Genomic DNA, 23970 nt, shown 5'->3' on the forward strand with positions numbered 1-23970 from the left:
TTGATTAATTGGCCACAGGGTCCATCTGCAGTAATAAACGGGAAAAGAGGAAGCTCAATTTACACCTAAATAGTGGGAGAAAAACGTCTGTATTACCCTGTAGAATACAAAATGAATTCTATGTGACAAGCATACTAAGGAGGGGCAGTGATTGTTATTCAGGCCAATTTGATAGATAGATAGATAGATAGATAGATAGATAGATAGATAGATAGATAGATAGATAGATAGATAGATAGATAGATAGATGGATGGATGGATGGACGGATGGACAGACAGACAGACAGACAGACAGACAGACAGACAGACAGACTATTCTTCTTTAATTTTAAATGTGTGCCAATATATCCGCATGGCTATTTGGGGACGTTATCTGTCAGTCCTGCAATATTCAGCCACTATCTAGCTGCCTCATATTGATGGGGGGATCCCCTATGAACCCACCCACTGGTGACGGCCGGGAGGTGGAGACAGTGCGTCAGAACCACTGGGTTCTCATTCGCAGCTTCAAGACCTGAGGAACCACGGGACCTTTATTAATCTTGGACGTTTCAACGTGTGCTTCGGTTGTTGTTCCATTAAATATTTATCAAATGAAAATTCAAATATTTTGTTAGTGCAATTCATCAACCGACCGGAGTGATGAGGGAGTGGGAGGATGGGGGGCGCAGTCATTATTTAAAAACCCCTCGTAAGGCGCATGCGCGTGGATTTGAAGAGAATACGCCATATTGAATTCCCGTAGGAAACGGCTAGCTTTTTTTCCAGCTAGCGGTGTAAATGGGCCACTTTATAAATGGTCCTAATTCGGTTTAATGTCTAAATACTCCCCCTTTCTTTACCCCGGACAGAGAAGCGACCTGTAACAGGTCAGGAAGCGACACAGACTCACGACGGACTCGGTAGTATTAGTTAGACTCTCGCAGGGGGGTTACCAGAGAGAAGTTGAATGGATCCGAGGGTAGCTTGGATTCAGCCCGAACAGAAAGGACCTGCGAACGCCTTATGGATGCACGTCTGGGAGACCTCTCAGGGAGTACGGACGCTCTCCGCTCAGCAGCTCCACAATCAAAACCACAACCAGTGCGTGAATTATGCTGCGTTGGATGTTCTGAAAAATGTGGCGAGCGCGGTGGCATCAAGCAAGAGTCTTTGCAGCAGCAGCGGCAGCAGCAGCCATCACAGCATCATGAACGGCACTACTGGAATTAACGGCACTGCGATGTCCTCGCTGGGGATAGCGCTGTCAAACGGGAACGTACACAACTCCATCACCACGGCTAGTGCCACTGAACCAGGTGAGGGAAAAGCCCTGCCCCAGAAGACGGGATCTGTCTTCTCTTCGTCCTCCTCACGGGAATCCGGGGCGGATAGCCCCCCTTCCAGCTGCTCACTTGATAGGACTATGATTGGAAACGTAACAGGAAATATTAATAAAAACGTCGGGGGTGCCAATCTGCTTTTTAATGTGAGCGACAGTATTGACAACAATGTCAACCTTTACCACCATCATCACCGTCACCTACAGGAGCACCCGGCGTTCAATCCACAGCAGATTTGCGTAAAGCGCCATCAGGTCCAAACCCTCTCTACCTGGAAATCACACACACCACCCAGGCCGGAGGAAAAGTGACAACAAAGCGAGCACTTATGGGATGAATTACTTGCTTTCTAACTGCACTAATGGCAATTATGCGAGCACTTGGACACCCTGGAAGACGAGGAAGTACAACCCCGGAGTCCTCGGGTGAGTGGATCTGGTTAACTGTTGACTGCCTCTGGGCTGAAAAGCGTACAAATCTTACGTTAACAATTGTCTACTGATTTCTGGTTCGAGGCCATCGTCATGCTATATGAAGCATGGCGGTATAACATGTTAATTTATGTATTTGTGTTTACCATCGTTGTAATATTTTGACGTTTTCGTGTAACTGTAGTTTGATATCTAGCGTTAGAAACGCACCGTTACGCACTAACGTCAGTTGCGTAAAGAGCACGACAGTCGAGCACAGGGAGACCGGAAGTGTGTGTTTCAGTCTGGCAAAGTTTGAATTATGCCGTCAAAAAACTCACAACATACTTGTCAAAAAGCACAATAACAAAACAAGTTTGACTGTAGTGTTTTAAATTCATCATGTATATAATTTAAAGTCCCTGTTTTTTGTTTAATCATGTATTTAAAAGCATTACACCGGATGTATCGCTGCTTTGTCACTTATTGTTACAGTTAGCATGACGAAGTAGCATAGCATGCTTGGATAACGGTTGCCCGTCTCACCACAAAATTTAAGTTACGAAACCAGCAATAAAACACCTCTCAGTCAAATAAATCGCAACCAGAAATGTTATTTTTCAACACTTCAGAGGAGTCCATTAAAGGAGGACTTGTCCACACTTTTTCTAATGGAGTTGGGTAACACTTGACTGTTAAATAGTGGATTGTTAAATGTTCCATAAAGTACTTAGCTGCCCATCTACTGCAGGGCAAGCTTCATTGTGTCTGCACAGTTTCTGATTGCTTTATCATAAAACCAATCTGCTCACAGGGACATGATGATACAACTTTTAGTACAAAGGAGAACATTTTGAATTGCACTTTTCAGTAGATTTCACTGCATTTTATTGCACTGGATACAAGTAAATAGTAACTATTCTTAGTATGAAGCAGAGCATACTATGTACCGAAGAAATGTGATTTGAGTAACAGTGAATGCACTCTGATTTTACTTTATTCCTTTTATAGATCTTTATCTTTATCAATAGTTAACCTCGGTGTACACATGTCCTTTTTAAAAGTATGTGTCCAAAGTAAAGATCTTCATTTACACAGCTTAAGTTCAAGTATAATGGGGTTTATGTTTCTAGCTTGAACTCATATTATTGCTATTTAGTACAAAATATAAACCTTTAATCCTTTATTCAGATCCCCATTAGCTGCCACTAACGCAGCAGCTATTCTTCCTGGGGTCAACATAAAACAAACATAACATACAAAATATACATGAAATACAAAACTGAAAATGCAACAAACATGAAACACAAGAACAGAAAAATGCTACAAACAGAGAATACAAAAACTGAATATACTACAAACATAAGATAGAAAAACTGAAACTATGTGGGTCTTGAAATAATAATAGTAATATAATAGTAATTGTGATATGTGTCATTGACAAACAAGCCTAAAAAAACTAATTAATTTCAAAATAAAAGGCCCATGACTACGTTTGTGCCACCTGATATTTGAGAACATGCAAATTGCCAAATAAAAGTTTTTTAATACTCTTATGAGCCTTTAAACTGTTGATGTTTCTAAAACTATGTTTATATCTAAGCTCTCATCTGTAAAATCATGCCATGGTGTTTTAATTTGAACTTCTCATTCTTCAAATACTTTTTTAAATTGTGTTTTAAGTCAGTTCACTTGCTCACATTTACTTTTTCAGGGTTTGAGATACCGAAACATAAAATAATACATGACCCATATATTAATAATAACTAATAATATGTTTTAGCGATTTTACTCAAAGAACACATTTTCCCAATGTGTTGCAGGGCTTTGTGATATTTTTAATGTCTGGTTGCACTGGTGTGGGACTTTTCTATACAAGGAATTAAAGCACTTGCCCATGCTTGATGCAAGTTTTCCCAAGCTTTAAACATAAGATAACTGAAGCTGTTTGGGGTTTTCTCTGCAAACAGTAAATAGGTATCACACTGCTTTGTCTCCTTGTGTTTGTGGCTGTACATGCTCTCTAAAGCAAGTTATGGCTTGTGCACTGACTTATCTTGCAGTATGTCGCCTTCAGGGGCTCCTTTGAAGTCTCACATTGAGGGATTTGCTGTCCAAATTAAAAAGAAAAAAATACACATAATTGTGAACACTTATGGTTCATTGATACTGGAGTGATCAGAGATACAATTTGGGTTATTAGAAAACAGTGTTTACACAGTAAAAACATAGATGTATCAGGTTGGATACATGGAAGTCAGTGGTGATGTGGTATAAATTCAAGGTGATCAGTTTGATCAGTGGTGGGATTTTGGCATGGATCTGCCCTAACTTATTGGCAAAGTGCATTCACCAAACAGTGGGCACATGGGCTGACTGCATATCCTCCAGGGCTCTGGTAATTGACTGTGACAGTCTCCCTGTTCTGTATTTCACACTGACATCATGGCATGCATTCCTAGAAAAATGAATGGCCACAGGGTCGAACAGAGTTGCAGTGTTCGGAGGCTTGATCAGATATCTGTGCTCGGTGTGCGCTCCTATATTGCCAAACAAACCCACAACAACACGGCTGTCTTAGTTTAACCAAGCCCTCTTTTTTAAGGTCTTCTAAAACCTATTTAGAAAACAGAAAAGTGATGGTATCTTTATGTTTTTAGTGCTTTTCTTTGCTCATACTTGAATGCAACATAATTGATCCAGTGTTGTGCCTCCTTTCAATTAGTTCTCCTTTGAGAATCTGACAGGTCAAGTTGTGTAGAAGCAGAGAAATCAGAAACTGTGATATATTTTTCATACCAAAATATAAATCTGTTGCTTTGCTTGTCTGGCTCTGGCATGATGGGGTTAAGCAGAACAGTGATAAGCAGGAAGCATATCTTGGGCCATCTGGAGAGTGTGTTTTTTTCTGTTGTTGTTCCAAAATGTAAGCCAAATCATATTGTGCATTTCTCATCCTGCACAGTTCCCACTCTCAATCCATTTCATACTGGAGTGTGTGTTGAATAACTGTTGATGTGTTAAGCTGAAACCTCTGTGTGTCATCCTCTTTCTTACCAGACTCCACGAGGAGGTGATGGACTTCTACAACTTCATGTCCCCTCGCCCGGAGGAAGCAGCTATGAGGAAGGAGGTTGTGACCCGGATAGAGAAGATCATCAAGGAGCTGTGGCCCACTGCAGATGTAAGTTACACACACATGCCTCTTAATTATTTGGATCAAATCCCCCCTTCAAGATCCTTGATGAATCTGAGAGAATATTCTTAACATCATCTGTCCAGTCTTGGAGGAGGAATTGCTGGCATACTAACAGACTGATGCCAGATTGCTCGAAAATCCTTATAATTAGAAAACTTAAATAATTTTGTTTCTTTACTTGAGACAGTGGTAGTACAAGTGAACACCAATTTATTCCACATGCATATACTTTCTCTCAACATCTGTATCAGCAGCTTTCGATTCACATGAGGTCAGCTACATGGGTCAGAATTCACAAAGTTGGATAAAATGTTTGGTCCAATTTTTTAAAGAAATTCAGTAGTGGGACATTTAACTCTTCTATAGCTGCTTGGATTTCTGCCAGACTCAAAGTAAATGTTTGATGTTGGAAAATATCGCTGTTTGCACACACTAACTCGTTCAATTGTCATGTGAAGATTGGGTGGTTAAAGCATCTAGAGGGAATCGAACTGGTTAGGACCAGGGGAGAGCGACAGACGAAGTTAAGCTCAGAGGTTAAGTGACAATTTCAGAGGCTTAGATGTATGTTAGGATGTGTCCTAACAGAAAGCAGGAAACACAATCAATCACATGTTAGAATACTCTTGGACAGTCAAGCACAGAGACGAACAGACAGACGGTGGTGAATAGGTTTCTCTTGACTCCTTTTTTGTGTTTCTTTGTGTTCTGTTTGTGTCAAGCTTAAACCATAATGAATATTACCTTTTAGTTTGTATGCCCACACATTGTCATCCTTAACTTTCATATGACAGCCTTTAACAGTCCGTTTTTGAATCACCTGTTTTGAAAGTACTGTTTTGCAAAATTTGACTTCACTGTACTAACTGCCTTTCTGCGTACAGAAAGAGCACATTTTTTCAGTTTTTTAAAAAGTTTTTCCTTCAAACATACATTAAAGGGCGTACTCAAACATCACATCAGATTGATTGCATGAACTAAAAGCAAAGTATTCAAGAGTGTTTCGAGGATATCCCAGAATTGAAGATCTATTTAATGTATCAGGATTTAGTCTAAATATAATGCAGTAATATTTCCAGGCAGTTCCTAGCCCTGTCAACATCAGCCAGCTAGCTTTTCTTGGCAGAAAGCCTGGAAATGGGGGAAAAAGTTAGGCATGCTGGTCCTTAAAAATCCTTCAAACAAGAGCATCTAAATGTCACATATTTATTTGTGATATCTTCTTTGTAGAATCCATAAACAAAAACAAAGTGTAAAGATGCCATTCTTTCAGCTTAAGACTTATAAACAAACACTTTTCTCAACTGGTCACGGAACTTCTTGAAGCAGCATGTCCAGGTCATGAATCTGTTATTCATGCTCGTGTCATATTTGCTATTAGTGTATTTTTAATATAGTTAAGCAGTGTGTCCTCTACTTTACAGACTGACAGGCCACAGAGTTCAAATCTCTTAAAGTACTGGAAATTAATTGTTCTAAATGATATTTTAAAGAAGTTAGATGAGAATGTAAACTGGGTGAGGATGAAGATTAAGCCAAATAAATCAAGAAGCATCTCACTGCTCAGAGGGAAGTTAAAGGAGAGGAGGCTTTATGTAGACGAGGAAGAAATATCATCCATCAGGGGAAAGTCAGTGATGAGTTTGGGTAGGTGGTACAATGGGGACCTGAAGGAACGATGTAGCAGAGGCGATAAGAAAGAAAGAGGGCAAGTTGAAGCTATGTTGTTTGCATCCCTGTCTATTCCCTGGATTGATGTGACCACTGTCAGTTTATAAACCAATTTTAAAGGTGGTAAGTCAAGAGGTTGTTAAACTCGTTTATTAGGAAATGGTTAGGAGTTCCCCTGTGTCCTAGTAGTGTGGCATTGCGTGAGGCTTACTTCAGCTACCAAAAACTAGCTTAACAGAGGAGTTCAAGTGTGCCGGTCAGGGCTGAGATGTTGCAATCTGAGAGCAAAGATACGACATGTAGTAAGTTCATTCCAAATCCAACCAGAGGTAGGAAATGGACCCTAAGAGATGCAGCACAGGATGCAAAGGCAGCTCTGGTTGGGAATGTGCAGAAAGGTCAACAGGGGCTTGGGGCTTATCTCATACAAGCCGGTGTGGAACAAAACAGGTCCTAAAAAAAAGGAGGAAGTTGGTAATGGAGCAGGTACGTCAACAAGAGGAAGTCATAAGGCGTACAATGGATGTTTCTCAGGCTAAGCAGGGACAGGGGACGAACTGGAAAAGTGTAGAGGAAAGGAAGCTTAACTGGGAGGTGTGGATTACTGTTCGAGGCTTCTTACGATGTGCTGCCATCACCTCAGAACCTGAGGAGCCTGAGGTTCTGAGTAGACCCATCGTGCCCATAGAGACGGCAACTTTCAGGCATATCTGTCAGGTTGTATGGTTAGACTGTCCCAGGATTGTAAACACAGTGACACAGCCAGGTGTTAAAAGAAGGTAGGTTTTTGAGCAGGCACAAGTAAGGCCACCTAAAGAGTGCTAACGATTAGGACATGCAGGTGGATTTGGGAGAAAAAACTTGTAGTATAACATCTCTCCACAGACTCTTTTCTTTGCTAGGTTTTGGGGGCTATTAGGGGCCTGCTAACATCCCTGAGGTGTCTTGGGCGTAGCTTAGCGAAACACCGGTGAAGATAGGTGCTTACTTGATAACCCCTGGGATACACTGGCTCTCACTGCCCATCTACCCCTTCTATCTCAGGTTTTTGGGGACATTAGGACCCTTATTTAATTTAACTCAGTATGTGCAGAAACAGTGACGTTGGATCCTCAATTGCAGGGTTGATGTAATGCCCCTCTCATTACTTAATCATGTAAACCATGCACTGTGGTGATTTGTTGGCTGCCAGTCTTCCCCCTTCCTCTGTGAGCCAGATTGTCAGGTAAATGGATCAAGTCCCTGATTTGTACCAGCCTCCCTTTTCATTTCAACCTATCAATCTGGGCCTGTCTTTGTGCTATTGCCTTGTCGTATTTAGCAGACGGAAAGGGAAAGAACTCTACTCTGCTTCCTTTTGGAGAGCTTTCACTTGCAGCCTCCAAAACACAGCATTCTTTTCCCTCACTATTGTACGCTCAATTTGGCACCTTACCTAACTTGGCAGGGATCACTGCTTCTGAAGCGGAACGCTGAAATACCTAGTTTCCCGTAGTTTGAACTGGATATGAATTGGACATCATCATGACAAATGGGCGTTGCACTATTCGTACACAGAGCCAAACCTATTGAGTACTTAACCCTAAAGCTACTGAATAACAGATTGTTTTATTTCATGTTGGTCATCCTTTTAATAGTCCTTCAACATTCTTCTCTCCAGGTTCAAATATTTGGCAGCTTCAGCACAGGCCTGTACCTTCCAACAAGGTAAGACTCTAGTTTATGACACAAGACAACCTGTTACATTTCTTAATGGTGTGTTTTGCTTGCTAGTGTTCTAACATTCTGTCTGTTCTTTTGCTCTCAGTGACATTGACCTGGTGGTTTTTGGGAAGTGGGAGCGCCCCCCACTGCAAGAGCTGGAACAAGCTCTCCGCAAGCATAATGTGGCAGAGCCTTTCTCTATCAAAGTGCTGGACAAGGCTACAGTGAGTAACAACAACTGGGGCATGTTTCTCAGATCTTCTGGTTTTCAGACGGGTTGATAAAGTTCAATATGTGAAACCTTAGTGCCGCCTTTCTCAAACTCAAGAGTACTGTAGCCCACTTAAAATACAAAATTACTCTGGGGTCGAATCAAAAATCCAAACCCTCTGTAAGCTGCAGCTCATTTTAGGTCAATCTCAAATTTCCACTATTATTTTTTAATGTTTTTTCTAACCTAGGGGCATGATATTAAAAACTGGAGTTTTTGGGTCAATTACGTGATTTTTACACATATGTTATGATAGCTCTATTGCCATTCAGTGTGCAAACATTACTCACGTTGGTGGTATTAGGACAAAAATGGCTGCATTGAAACCCATTCAAAACACACATTTTATGATCCTGTAGGGGCATAAATTCTGCTATATGAGTACCTAAGGGCAAATGGGTTCAGCCTTTGTTGTGTTCACTGCATACCTTCAGATGTCTAGAAGGTGTGTGTGTGTGTGTGTGTGTGTGTTGCCAAAATCGGAGTAATTAATTCCTTATGGGAAAAATGCCCTGATGGAAACCACATATTCCCACCTCTGGCACATTATCCATGGTAATCAAAAGGTTAAGTATAAATTTTGTGAATATTTAGTATGTCTCATTACTACTAAAGTGGATTAAAAGATTTTATAGAAATATTAGAAAGTTTCATTAATGTCAGACATATGTAGATCAGTTTAAAGCAGCGACCATTTTTGTCACCCTTAAGACCTTTAATGTTATATTTTCTTAAGGCTTACAAAGGGTTACACACACACACACACACACACACACACACACACACACACACACACACACACACACACACACACACACACACACACACACACACACACAGTGATGTGTCAGCCCTGTTGGCTTCATCAGCTGTATATTTTATGAAGTCGTCACCAAAGCTCAACTTGCGTTCTGAATTATTTTCACCTTCTGTTCTCACAGCAGCAAGTTAGCAGCATGAAGAGGAGCGTTGGTGTTAATGAGAGCGCATCATGATAATCAAAACCAATGTGGTACTGAACGACATCAATGCTAACAGAAGCACTTAGAAGGGATTGACACAGTGACATTACAGGATCTTTATTAAACAGGAGACACTTCAACCAGTACATTTACATGAGGGACTCTCTCTCTCGCTCTCGCTCTCGCTCTCTCTCTCTCTCTCTCTCTCCCTCTCTCTCTCTCTCTCCCTCTCCCTCTCCATGTGTGTTTTCCTGTCAAGCATGTGGAGACCCTGTTCTCTCTCTATGCTCGTGGCATGTACACACGGGAAGGGCTAAATGCTAAAAGTGTTGGGTAAATATAGATAGCCTGCTTCCAACCAGCTACAGTCAGTGTGAAGAAACGTGTCACGCCTTGTTTCCCATCATGCCTTGTGCATGACTGAGTGCTAATCCTATTTAGTCAGTTGTTCGTTTTTTAAACACATTAAATATGAGTATTGTTCCGGTTATTTATCTGTTCAAAAGATGTTATTTGAATGCAGTTGTTTGTTTTGTTGTTTTTGTTAATCTGTAGTGCTGACCATAAGCAAGAAGGCAGATACATTACATGACTGAGGGTGTACTGAAGCTCAGGTTGCCCATGTTGCACCAGATATGTCACATGATGATGTCTTTAATTCTGGTACTACCACCTGAACAAAAATGCCGCCACGGCTATTTCTGATCGTCCACACAGTCTAAATATGCCGTCTGTGGAGGTTTATAGTAATCAATCATGCTGGATGGTACAGAAGGCTCATACAGTCGACTTCTCTTGGACCTCTTGCGGCCCACACTTTGTGAAGCACTGCCTTAGCGGTTTGTAACAACAGATGTTTATCAAACACATCGGCGGCTTGATTAAAAATCTATTCAAGATTCCTTTTACACTGATGCAATATTGACTTTGTGGCACAGTTGTGTGATGGTTAATTTCAGTCGTCCAAAGGGGTTTAGATTTCACAGGAAGTGATAAATATTGTAGCTTTAGTTAATAGGAAACCAGTTGGAATGTACTCGGCCAAACCCTAAATTTGGTAGCTCTTTTTAAATCCCTCAAAAACTCCTCTGGACTTCAAATAGGGAACATTATAAAGCATTGGCTCCCTCTCTATTTTATCTCCATGGAAATGTTACAGGAAAAGAAAATGCTCAATTAGTGTCTTCCATCTGTTTGCATGATCTGTGGTGCACACTGACGATTGTGTGCTCATTGTTCCTGTTTAGCTGAATACGCACAGTCTTCTGTCAGATGCCAAATAGAATATTTCAAGTCTGTTTCTAGTGTTTAAGAATTACTTGTGTCTAAAAATAACTTCCACCTTAAAGGTTACTTAGTAGTGTAGTCCCCTCCACAGAGGTGAAGTTTAGTAGAATACTCAGTCATCCTGTGGGGTGTGCACATGTCCAGGCAAACCACCGCTAGCTGCAAAGTCGTCTTGACTGACGAGATAATAAGTAGTCCATGTCTGAATTTAGATTTCCCCTCAAAGACTGTCAATCGGGAAGTACTTTTTGTTTTCTCCCTCAGGTTTCTCCCACAGTGACAGTTTTAATGACTAATGACTTCACCAATATGTTTGATCACAGATTACATTTTCTCTCCTTCAAGGTGCCAATCATAAAACTGACAGACCAGGAGACTGAGGTGAAGGTGGACATCAGTTTCAATGTGGAGACTGGAGTGAAGGCGGCAAGCTTCATCAAAGATTATGTAAAGGTGAGGTTAACCTGTAATGGTTGTGTCTGGCTCAGTGATTATCACACTGTGTCTTTGTGTATTCTTTAAATGAGAGCAGTGTTCATTTAATTACTGAAAATTATGACGATAAATGTTCGTCGACCCTTTATTTCAAGACAATGACCATGACAAGCTGAAGTAAATCAGTGATAATAAAAACTGAATAAGGCATGTTTTGTTTTTGTTAACGAGACAAAAACGTCAGTGGCAGACAGTGGGACATTCAAATCCATATTTTCCCCCGTGCTTCTAATCTTTCAAAAAACAAGCGATGCATTCCTGTGACAGGCTGGATTATTATTTGAGGGTAAGCAGTGTTAGCTTGGTCACTACCTGCAGCAGGTGTGCTGTGTGAACCAGCTCTCCCCGCTTCTGAATCGGTCTCATTTTCATTGATGATTTTCACCCCTGATGTGTGTTGGTGACTGAGACACATCCATTCGGTACAACCACCGTGATACCAATATCTGATTACATGATACCAACTGCATGAAATATTTTAAAGATAGAAAGTGTTTTGAGAAAAATCAAAGACTAGAATGTGACTAAAACTAACAGGCGTTTTCATCTATGGACTAAGACTAAAACTAAAATAGCTGCCAAAATTAACACTGATTGAGAGTAGAAGTTTTTGATTGACATACAGAAATTCTATTGCAATGTTTACATTGTAAAGCCTGATAGAGTTTTTGAATAGATGTCTTTGAACTAAGTGCACCCCAGCCAGAGCAAACATTACAAGAAGCATGAAGATGGAGACAAGTGCAGGAAGAGGTCATGTTGAACATTTGAAAAATAAAAAAAACACCAGAGGAGTCTCATGATTACTATTTTATTGAGGGCTCAAACTCGGAGCGTTGGAAATTCACGTAGAGAAATAGGCGAGCCAGCAGTTTAAGACATCACACTTCTTTTCTCTCCAATCATGTATTGGCTGGTCTCATTTCCAAAATGAAGCTGGAACAGACCCAAGCAACCTTGCTCAGTATAATCTCCACTTACATTAAACTCGGTCTGCATGATGCTGAAAACCTTGTTGCCAATTCTACTCAGTGAAAGTGCAATCCACCCCGTGGCTCAGACAGAATTCCTGCTGAAGGTGGATCTCTACCTGCCTTAGTCACAGCTGTAGAGAGGAATTCCAGGTGCTGATGTTCCAGCATGTTGTCAGGTTTTGGCGTTGGTCCGTTGTTATTGTTGTTACATTTTTTTGGTGTTGCAGTTTCTCTCTGAATACATGTCCCGGCCTGAGGGTTGACAACAACACTCAGCATCAATTCAAAAGTGGCTGATGTTAATGTCTGGGTGTAGCAGACTCCAGTGCAGTCTTGTCATAAAAAGGTCATCTCAAAGTTAATCCTCATGCGTCAGGTTCCAATGCAGACAGATGGAGCAGTGTACTTTTAAAAGCCTGTTTAAAAACTCTAACAAGTCCTGCTGCTTTACTGTCAAAGACTTGCACTCCAGTAGTTTCCAGGAGCATGTGCTTCCTTATCATTAGTAAAAAGGAATATGTCCAATATCCATTCCCAGACTCTTTGGCCTTCCTACATACAATGAAGTTACAGTCTCTTGAAAAGTCAATTAAACGCCTTCTTAAAAAGTGAAGCCCATTTGGAGGCTCAAAGAATTATTATGCAGTGCGCTTAGGGAAAGCAGCAATTCTATTTAAAAAATGAAGCCAATTCGGATGTGCTAAAAACTGCAGTTCATCGAGCGACCACTTGAGGCTGGCTGCAAGAACACCGGAAACCACATACACACCAATTCATAAAGAAGATCTTTACAGCAGAAATAAACATGTTTACAGCCTGGTTCAAAATACAGTTTACTGTACGTCCGAATAGCTCATTTCTGTCAATTAGTTTTTGAAGATATTAAACTTATGAGTTTTGCCCAAATAAGGACATGGCTGACTTGATTGACAGGCGGGCACCCTGTAGCTGTTAGCGAAAAGGCTAAAGGCCCGCCTCTTTACCTCACACTAGCTCAGACAAAGTTTGGTATTGTTCAGCATTTCCAATATGGCTGACAATTGGTTTCAAAACAGCGCTTCAGAACCAGATTGGTGACGTCACGAATGCTCCATCCATTTTTATACAGTCTATGGTTTAGGGTAACACTCATATCTAACTATGGTACAAACTGTTACTACTTTCCAGAAGAACACTACAGATCTTAACACAACTGATGAACACTCTCCTTCTACTGTTCACAGGTTTTTTTTTTCCTGTTTTCATATTTCTGTCCGTTCCCTTCACAATGTGAATTTCACTTGGCTCTCTTTGAACATCTCTGCTGTTTATCCATGCACAGTGCCGTGACTGAAAATGAACGGCCTGTCGAAGGATTATTAGATGAATGTTGTCAAAACATCACAAAGATGGGATTCTGCGTCATAACCACCTTCTGTGCCAAGCTTCAAGCAGAAAGCCCCACCCCCTCACCTCCCCACCACGACCTTGTACTTTTTGGCAAGGCAGTCTCCAGACATTCTCCCTCAGACATTTATGCTGTTAAGCAGTGAAGTTGGAGGACTTTTGTGAATAAATGAAACCTAGCGTAACTTGCTTTCGCTTAGTTCACTTATTGAGCTTGTAACACAACTATATCTGTATAGTTTAGTAGTATAGTGTTCTTTTTTCAATGCTTAAATCCCCACCATTCAGATTCTATTCTTTTTTTAAGTCATTTTTTTGGGCATGTTTGTCTTTTATTTGGTAGGACAGCTGAAGAGAGACAGAAAATGTAGGGATTAGAGAAAGGGGGATGACATGCAGCAATAGTCTAGGCCTGGAGTCGAACCTGAGACCGCTGCAACAAGGACTTTAGCCTCTGTATATGGGGTTTGCACTTAAACCGCTATGCCAACATCGCCCCTGAGCTTCTATTATTGCTCAGATTTGAAAGTACTGTAGATTTGAGATTAAAATAAAGTCCTTATAAATCACTCCCGGAAGCCTAAAACAATCTTCATCACACAATATGTAGAACTCCTCTTATATATCATGCCTGGCTTTGACTGAACTCTTGATTATCTGTCATTGTGTGGTTTTCCTGTTTGAAATGACTCCTCCATGTACTTGTAACATTGGCACTTCTTCCGTCTTCTAAATATGAAGAAGCCCAGACCCTTAAATCCCATCCTCTGCTTAATGACACATCTAAAACACTAAGTTGGGAATGAAGAATAGCTGAGCTTAAGTGGAAGTGGGATAAGCTCACAGTTTCCTTTGAAATCTGAAGGGATCAGCTGTCAAAATACCAACAAACAGATGAGGCAGTCAAAGCAAAACATTTTCCTGATCTAATCTCCCCGAAGAGCCGTAACCATAAGGCCCTCTTTAGTAGAAGATCTCTTACCTGCCCCCATCCCAAACCCAGCCAAGATGTGTCGTTAGCTAAATGTGAAGAAGAGGTCTTCATTGATGAAGACAACAGATTAAAGGAGACAACATAGCTCCCTCCAGAAACCTGCAGTCTCTCTTTTGTTCTCTCCAGTCAATCCTCATCCAACAGTTTTATTTAGCCTCACTCACAGAGACTGTTCAGACAAAGATTCTGCCGTCTGCCCCCTTGACCTGCATCCTGTTTGAGACTGTATTGGTCCTAGAATACCTCACATTAAAAGTGTCTCTCCACTTGCTCTGTGCTCCTTCCAACAAAGCCAAACCCTGATTACCTTAAAGCTAAAACCCTTCAGGTCCTTATCAAGATGTTTTATCCAACTTTTGCCATCCCTAAACCAGAGCAACTTCTTGAGTAAATTGCGATCAGTTTTAAAGTCGGCACAGACTACTTTGTGTCTTCATTACTGAGCCTTCTCCTCTCTCCAGGTCCTTCAGATCCTCTAATATAAGCCTCCTGATGGTTCCCTTATGCACAGACTGTGAAGAGCATCATGAATCGCATTTACTGTTAGCTTGAGCACAAGTTCTGACATATTCCCATATTCCACGAGAGTACATCACAATTAATTTCACTGAAGAATAGTTGATAATATTGACCTTTTTACAGTACACATAAAGGTCAATATTAACTCTTCCAGACTAATTTCCTTGATATAAAAGGAACATTGTTTTTATTGAGCACTCTATTCCTGACAGTTTAAACACTTTGTCTATGTAATGCTTACAAAAGAACGTGTAATAGTTGCTGAATCCTGTCACGATAACCAGGATTCAATCAGGAAACAGTGATTTCCCTTGAATCAAATCACCTTTTACTGAATCATAAATCAAGCAAATCTAAACAACACATTTGGATCTCTCTTATTTGAATGAAATATTCTCTTCACTTTGACAACAGTAAGAGTCGTATCTCCATCATTGAACTCTAAACATCTTATCATTAATCCCAGGGAGACGCTCAAAAAGAACCTGAGCCAAATTTAAATCTACCTTTTCTCTTCTTAGGATTCTCTCCGTCACCCTCTTGCCTCTCTACTTAATCCAAAGTTTGACTGAATCAACAATTCTCAAATGTCTCTCTTTTTCTTCCCTTTCTTTTTTTTTAGATGTATCCAGTGCTGCCTTATCTGATCTTTGTGCTGAAGCAGTTTCTGCTGCAGAGAGATCTGAACGAAGTCTTCACAGGGGGAATCAGCTCCTACAGCCTCATCCTCATGGTCATCAGCTTCCTGCAGGTATAGTAAGATTGGGACAGCAGTCAGTGTTTGTGAAACTGTAAGATTGTTATTGGCAGAAAAAGTATGCAACAGTCTGTATTTCACATAGTGTTTTTAATATTGGTAGTTTAAGCAGTTGAGAAAGATTGGGAAGAAACCATTAGTTGCAATACGCACACATCCAGTGTTGAGCATAGACATTAATTGTCTCCTTGTGTTTTCCCTTCAGCTCCATCCTCGTATTGATGCCAGAAATCCCAATGAGAATTTGGGCGTATTGCTGATCGAGTTCTTTGAGTTGTACGGACGCCATTTCAACTACTTGAAAACAGGGATTCGGATCAAAAACGGAGGTGCATACATCGCCAAAGAAGAGCTCATGAAGGCCATGAAAAATGGATACAGGCCATCCATGCTGTGCATAGAGGACCCACTGCTTCCAGGTGGGTTTTTCTCTCACATTACACAACGATTGAGTGACTGTTGATGTTCCCACACTAAATCTGTGTGTGAATTATTATACCAAGTAGGGATGAGTCGTGATTTTCAAATGTTCGGGTGTTCGTTCCATAATAGAAAAACGCCTGACAGTGGCTGTAGGCCATCTGAAAGCTGTTCAATTTTTGACATTCAATAATGAAATTACAACATTCCAAACAACATAAGAATGCATAAGTGCCCGCTGACAGTAAAATTGGTGCAGCTCTCTCTCTCTCTCTCTCTCTCTCTCTCTCTCTCTCTCTCTCTCTCTCTCTCTCTCTCTCTCTCTCTCTCATAATGTCTGCAGGGGGGTGAGGAACTATTCAAATAATCAGTGATTGTTAGTAGCGACTGTGGAATACTGTTTAATGCTTGAAATGCCCATCCCTAATACAAATACACTTCTTGGGTTGGGTACCGTTTTAATTTTATCGATTCCGATTCTGGTTCTTTTCGATTCCATTATTTTTGGAGAGTAAAAAAAAATATATATATATACTTCAAGAGCAAAACTTAGTCTGCCTTTATTGTTCGGACTTTTAGGTTCTGAAAACTGTCATCTGTGAAGTGGATTTTCTTTTTTCCTTCATTAAACATCTCTATATCTTAGCAGGATGGATCAAGGAATTTTACAAACCATAATTATTTAAAGAAATGAAAGAAAAAAATATCAAAAACACATTAGAATATGAACTATTATCATCATACATAATGCATTTTGCACACCTAAACACTGGAGACTAAACGTTTGAATAGAGGTGTAATCCCATCACCACAAATCTTGAGCTGCACAGAGACTATCCCCCACTTTCGTTCATCTCGCCCTTCATCTCTAAAGTGAACAGAGTTTCTGCACAACAGGATCTTGTATCTAACAAAAACTTATTTTAAATACTTTTTAAATGATTTTTTTACCTCAATATAAATGTGAACACAAGCTTATTTGTGTTTTGTCCCTGAGTGTGACGGGACGTTACTACAGCTGCAGCTGGGGCGTTTTTATAAACATGAGACCACAGCACATCGAAGACAGAGCATTCCCTCAAAGTCACACATCGTGTGAAAGTAAATGTCATAATCCACCTGCTTCCCCTCTTGTGCTTAGCCAAAGTTTCGAAAGTTTGTCAACCATGTTCCTCCTATCGCAACTTTATGTCATGTGTGACGCAGCATGTCAACAATGTTCTGCGAAACAGCAGGTCCTCCTGGCAGATGAGAAAAAAATTCTGTGGATTGCAGAATTCTTACTGAGTTTTAATCCTGAAAGATTGTGTCTCTGTTAGGAACCGAAAAGTGGAACAGAAATGCAAGTTCCCTATCTAATCTGCAAATCTGAGAAATTTGGAGCCGGCTCCAAAATGGAACTGGTTTTCAGTACCTAAGCCTTTACACTACTCACAAAAAGTTAGGGATGCTTAAATTCCAGGTGACATTTATAGAAAACGTAAAAAGTTCATGCTGCAGTGAGATTATATCATGAAAGTAGGGCGTGTAAGTAGAAGTATGCAATCGTTACTACAACAAAAGGTGCAACATTTTAGGTGCAATTCTGAAATTTCATCTGAAAGCCAAACATCTTAAACTCCATGTGAGTAGTGTTTGTGTAAATTCCCTCAAATTCACCAGCAATAACTGAACCTTGCACAGTGAGGGGACACTTTAACTATAACAAGAAATATTGATGTCATTTTTATATTTTTACCATGGATCAGTGTTATCAGAAGCCTCAGAACAACTTCTTACTTCTTTTGTGCCAGTAAGAACCTGAACTCTCAGTAACCCTTGTTAAAAAAAAACCCTCTTTTAGTGCCATCCAGTGGTAACTTCGGCAAATGGCAGTGGCACATCTTATTTTAGCTGACACACTTAGGAGTGTGTTGTGTCTCACAGCAGGGGAAGGGTTGATCAAAATTTAAGAGCAAAGTATTAACAAGTAAGATTATCAAAGAGGCTCCTGGTCTCATTCATAAAATAATCATTAATATTTACTACTGTTTTATTGTTTGTCTGTACTCAATGCAGGTAATGATGTAGGAAGGGGTTCCTATGGCGCCATGCACGTCAAACAGGTGTTTGACTACGCCTACACTGTCTTGAGTCACGCTGTTTCCCCGCTCGCACGGTCATATCCCAACAAAGACTCTGAAAGGTAAGTTTTCAATCCATTTAACGACCCGAAGATTGTCTTGCATAAAAGCGCTGCTGTTTAGAACGCCTTCTGTTCTTTACCTGCAGCACCCTGGGAAGAATAATCAGGTTGACACAGGAAGTGATCGATTACAGGGAATGGATCATTAAGAAGTGGGGGGGCAGAGATCTGGCTCGAACAGACAACAGAGGTAAGGTTCCTGAGACTTTTAGCTGCCTGTTTTTTCCTCATCATGTCTTGAAACCAAGTCTGAAAAAGGAGTGCAGGATAAACTATCTGGTCAGCTTCAGAAACCAGAGTCACAGATTCATAAATATAGTAGAAATCTTGTTGAGTGATAAAAAGTATGCACTTAAAAAGTAAGCTTTGCATGTACTAGTATTACAATCAAGTGTACAAAGTATGCAGATTTGATGTAACTGAGCCTTGCATGTTTTGTGAACAGTTTCACCCCCCAAGGAGACCGTATCAGAGCAGGAGCCCTGTGTGCTGGGAGGCGGTGTCGGGTCAGAGGAGCAGCAAAGAGACTCTGTGTCACCCCACAGCACTGACTCTCCCATGTCCATCTCCAGCCCACAGCAGCACTCTTCAGCCTCCTCAGTGTCCTCGCTGTCCGGATCAGACAACGTAAGAACTGTTAATTTTCACATAGGAAATATTCCACTGATGTAACAGCTACTCTATTGAACTCCTGAGAGAAAACATCCATGGCTAACTGATCAGGTGTTGCAGACCTTGCAATTTGCTCTAAGAAGCCTCTTTGTCACACTACGACAATCTCTTGTGGTCATCTAACATAATAAAGCACCACTCACTAGATTTTATTCCCTGATGAAATTATTGCTTAGTTAAGTGCATTCCCTTCAGAGAGCTCTTATAGAAGCATACAGTAGCTACAGTCGAGCAAACACAACATCCCTCATAGTCTCTTATTTTTTTTTATGATGTTCCAGGACTCTGATTCAGCGCTGCCGTGCCCAGTCCCTCCACCAGCTCTGCCACCATACCCATCTTTCCGGCCTCTGGGCCTCGCTTTGCCACCAGGCCTTAACATGGGCAAGCCAGCCATGGGAGGACACCACCACCACCTCCTCATGCATCCAGGATCACAGGTAGGTAGAGTCATGAAGGACAATCATGATGTTTGTGTAGGACGTATACATCATTTAATTCAACAAGAAAAACATGCTTTGGAGTGTTTCTTGTGATTAACACTCTGACTTTGTGTCCTTCAGGCTCGCGTCTCACTGCCCGGTGGTCTAACAATGCACTCCCTACCTGGCAGACAGGTGTGTATAGACACCGGGCTCCCTCCCTTCTTCCACATGCCCCCCCCAGCCCATGCTCATCCCCCTGCCCCCTCCAGCCCCCAGCCTCCGCCCAGCCCCCACTCCAGCCATACACACAAGGTAGGCTGCTGGCTGCCTCAAACGCACTGCCAAGGAATACTTGTCTTTCATACACACACACACACACACATCAATCTACTGATTCATTGGGTTAAAAATGATCCCATTTGTGGTGCCTCATCAGAAGAGAAATGAAAACATGTTTGACTAAGTAATCACTCTCTCTCTCTCTCTCTCTCTCTCTCTCCTCTCCTCTCCTCTCCTCTCCTCTCCTCTCCTCTCCTCTCCTCTCCTCTCCTCTCCTCCTCAGAACGGAGTAAAGTTCAACGTGAAGGGCTTCCACAACCCGCCGCTGGTCAACAACCCTGTGCTGGCTAACCGCGGACACACACACACTCACACACATACACAGTACCACCGCAACACTTGGCGACGCAGAAAGAGGGACAGCCTACCCGTTAGCATCAGCAGATAGAAACCACTCCTCTTCCTCTACTCTTCCTCTTTCTCCTCTCTGGCTGCTCAGACCCTGGCTCTACGTTTGTCCTGAAGGAGGACGGACTGGCAGACAGAGGACCAGAGACCAGCAGTTTTTCATTCTGGGGCTGCCACCACCTGGATCAACAGCCTGCATCTTTCTCCTCCTCCTGCTTAGCTTTTCAATTCAGCATGACTTTGGTTCAGGTGTTTGTTATTATGTTACTTTCAGTATTTAATTTTCCTCATGCTTGTTTCAGGTCAGTTCCTGTCTTTCTTTTCTCGTTTTGTTTGTTTTTATGGGACTTGGAGGAGAGGCCATTGCCAAGCTCACTTGACCTCGTCTTGACCCTTGCAGCCAAGCTGCCTGTGGTTTAGTGTTACTTCTTTTTCACAATTTATACACTTAAGAACAAACTGTTTTCATTTGGTGCAATAATTTTATTTTGCTTATTTAATTTTGTTTGTGTGTATATGTAAAGGCATTTTTATACGGTTTTATTTTTGTAGAATTTTAAATTTTGTTTACGATACCTTTCCCCTGGCAGCATCTCGGGAGAATGTCTGTCTGTTTGTTGATTGTGTGTGCGTGTGTGTGTGCGTGCGCATGTGTGGGTGTGAGGGAGTGTATGTGCCTGTCTGTCATCAGGTTAAGATGGACCTCAGTTCAAGCCTCACCTCCCTCTTCTCTTCTTCTCTTCCTCTGTAGCTTGTGTTTTTCCGTTTGATAGAAAGCAGCGTGATCAGAAAGGGAAACTTTTATCTCGATGTCCCTTAAAGCTTTCCTTCGCCCGTCTTGTGACAATGGACGAGCTAGACATGAAATTCCTCATGGAAGTTTTGTTCCTCAGTCCAGTAGTCTAAGTCGGGGATGGAAATAACACCCTTGGATATCTTGAGAGACGTCCCAAAAGGAGGGAGCCCCTGAGCAGATCGAGCTTTAGCAGTGATTACAGAGTTGTTTGTGTATGACTCCCTGTGTGTGTGTGGGTGTTTGTGGTGTGTGTATGTGTGTCCCTCTGTGGGGCTGTGCTGTTGCCATATTTTGTCAGTCAGGGGAAGGCTGGCATCGGCCTGCTAGTTATTTTTCCTCAGCCACCTTTCTCTCTGGAGGCGATTTTGAAAGAAGAGCCTCCAGACGGTGCAGGATTTTGTTCTGAGAGAACCCATTCTGTTGAACATATATGCTGTTGTGTTTTCATTTTCATGCTTGTCTATTTTTATAAAATGTTGTAGGAAGGTTGAGGCCAAGAAGGCTACACCTTATCTGACTTGAATTTGAAGATCAAGATTAGGGTTTGGTGGCAGAAGCCGCTGATTTCATGTCAGAGAAATCCTCTTTCTCTCTCTCTGGTGGAGAAACTTGGTTGTGAAATAACTAATCCCAGGGCGGAGGTTGACCTTTACGTACAGCTGTAAAATCTGTGTAGACCAACACTACGATGCTCAGTGATAAGGTTTTCACCTTTATTGTCCTGGACAAAGGAAAGCGGGAGAGAGCGGGGAGTCTCCCAAAACCAAGGGCCCTCGTGAAAGGGAATTATTTTTTGATTCCATTCAGGAATCGTGTACATTTGATTGCCAGGTACTTCCGCTAATTGTTTGCAATGCCTTTCTTTGTGTTTACTTTGAGTGTGTGTATGTCGTTTTCAGCGAGCACACAGTGTCACAGAAATACACACACTCACAGACAGGACTGTCGAGGGCTGTGACTTGCCCAGAACACTACACACGCTGGTGTTATTACTATGCAAGTGGATCATTGAAATTGTCATGTCAACTCTCGTCCTCCCGGTTATTTTTCCAAAATGACAAACATGGCTCGTCGGACAGTAAAGTCACTCGCTGTCCGACTCCCAAGCCAGCTCATGTGAACTACAACCCCATCCTCTGACACCCCTGTGTTTGTACAAAGGTCCTGACATATTTCAAAATCTAGTTTTGTACATGTATCCGTCAAATGTAAAGACTGGGGGATGTTAATGTCAGTGATTGGGTCTGGGTCTGTGTAGTGTGTGACATAGTGAAATGTGTGTGAGAAAGTATTGAGACTCATGACACCACAGGTTTTTTAATCAGACACTCCACATTTCATGAGCCAGTGCACCCAGACAGCGACTTGCACTCTGCAGGTGCACGTCAGTGTGAGCAAAGTGTCCACCAACAATTCTTTCCCTTTTTTTACTGACACTGTTCAGAACTGTATCACTATTTCTGTTTACTCCATGGCAACTCTGACACCACGTCAAACTACATCTAGCATCAATTCAATCTCAGATGAAAGGTATTGACTGGTTGCTCACAGGCAATTAAAATTATGAGGTTATCATCAGCTCACACCACAGAGAAATTCCTCCGGTTAATGATTTGACCAGAACACATTATGAATGCAGCAGACCAGCAGGAAGGCAGTTTTGTTTTTAGATGAACCAAGCTCCACTGTCTTATTCATTCAACCTTTCCTTTCCAGTAATGATTATGCAATCCTAGCCCCGTGTTAATTGGACTAAAGCAAATTTTTGATGTATTAAACCGGCCCTTTAAGGCCTTTCAAACTGCACTTCTGACAGCCATGTCTGCTTTTAGAAACATCAGAACCAGCTACGATGATGAAATTGGTAATGGAAGGTGGTTGACTGGGTTAGAGTTGCCTGCATCTTCACAACAAAGACTTGACATGCAGTATCCAAGGAAGTCTGTATGGATTAAAATCTCTGTGCATCTCAGTGGTCCTACACAGTTGACTCTCTCTGTTCAATTTACTCTTGTCACTTTCGATCAAGCCAGTAGTGGTGGAAATGATAGAACAAAGGGCTGGGTTGTGCGCTGCCACATTGCCTTCACTTCTTCAGAGAAGTTGAGACTAATGGGATAAGGAGAGAGTGGTGAGGCCCACTGAGATTTGGCATACACATGTACATGTAGATGCAATGTAATATTACCCCCATTGGGATACAATGAGGGATTTTAAACTAGCAGCTGCTGTTTTAAGAAAGGTGGCAGCCCCTCTATGTCCTGGCTGGTTCATGTGAGCAGTGGACCTCCAAATGGACACCTAGCTACTGGTGGCCAGTGGGAACCACAGCCCAGCTTTTGTTTTTGTTTTCTTGACATTTTTATGTAAATATATTTTTTTCTATTTTATTTTTTAATAAACATTTTAAAACTGCCTGTCCATGTGTTTTCTTTTGTCCTACAGCATTATTAAAATTAGTTTTTGTGCCCTTCTGGGAGCCAAACTAAGAAACATGTAGGTGTAAATATCCATGTAATAGTGCTGTGGTTGTCTGGAATCAAGCGTTCGTCATGTAGGGCAGGGGTTCCCAAACGTTCAGGGCCACGACCCCCAAAATAACAGTGCCAGACTCTGCAGACAACTCATTGTCCTGAGGTGGTTTGATGTTGCTCAGAGTCGCTCGCAAGAACTAGTTGGCCAATCCAAAAACCTACATATTTAGTTTTCATTTAATAAACACTATAGAAAGCATCATTTCCTCAGGGCTCATATGGCAACAAAGTAAAGAAGGAAATGTTTTTTATTTGCATGGTTTTATCGCAAATTCAGCAACTGTTTTTTTGTATATATGT

At 41.5% G+C, this 23970-nt stretch overlaps 1 protein-coding gene across 1 annotated transcript; it reads left to right on the forward strand.

Moving 5' to 3' along the window:
- The first annotated feature begins 675 nt into the window (after window positions 1-675).
- tent4a (terminal nucleotidyltransferase 4A) lies at window positions 676-23553 on the forward strand. The gene is given in 14 exon segments (XM_034704466.1): window positions 676-1584; window positions 1586-1747; window positions 4793-4916; window positions 8263-8309; window positions 8410-8530; window positions 11172-11279; window positions 15817-15945; window positions 16157-16370; window positions 18430-18556; window positions 18643-18746; window positions 19002-19183; window positions 19510-19668; window positions 19792-19965; window positions 20216-23553. Coding segments are annotated over 14 exon segments (2451 nt in total). The 5' UTR covers window positions 676-949; the 3' UTR covers window positions 20381-23553.
- Window positions 23554-23970: the final 417 nt, after the last annotated feature.

The sequence above is a fragment of the Notolabrus celidotus genome, chromosome 16, assembly GCF_009762535.1.
Source record: "Notolabrus celidotus isolate fNotCel1 chromosome 16, fNotCel1.pri, whole genome shotgun sequence".
NCBI lineage: Eukaryota > Metazoa > Chordata > Actinopteri > Labriformes > Labridae > Notolabrus > Notolabrus celidotus.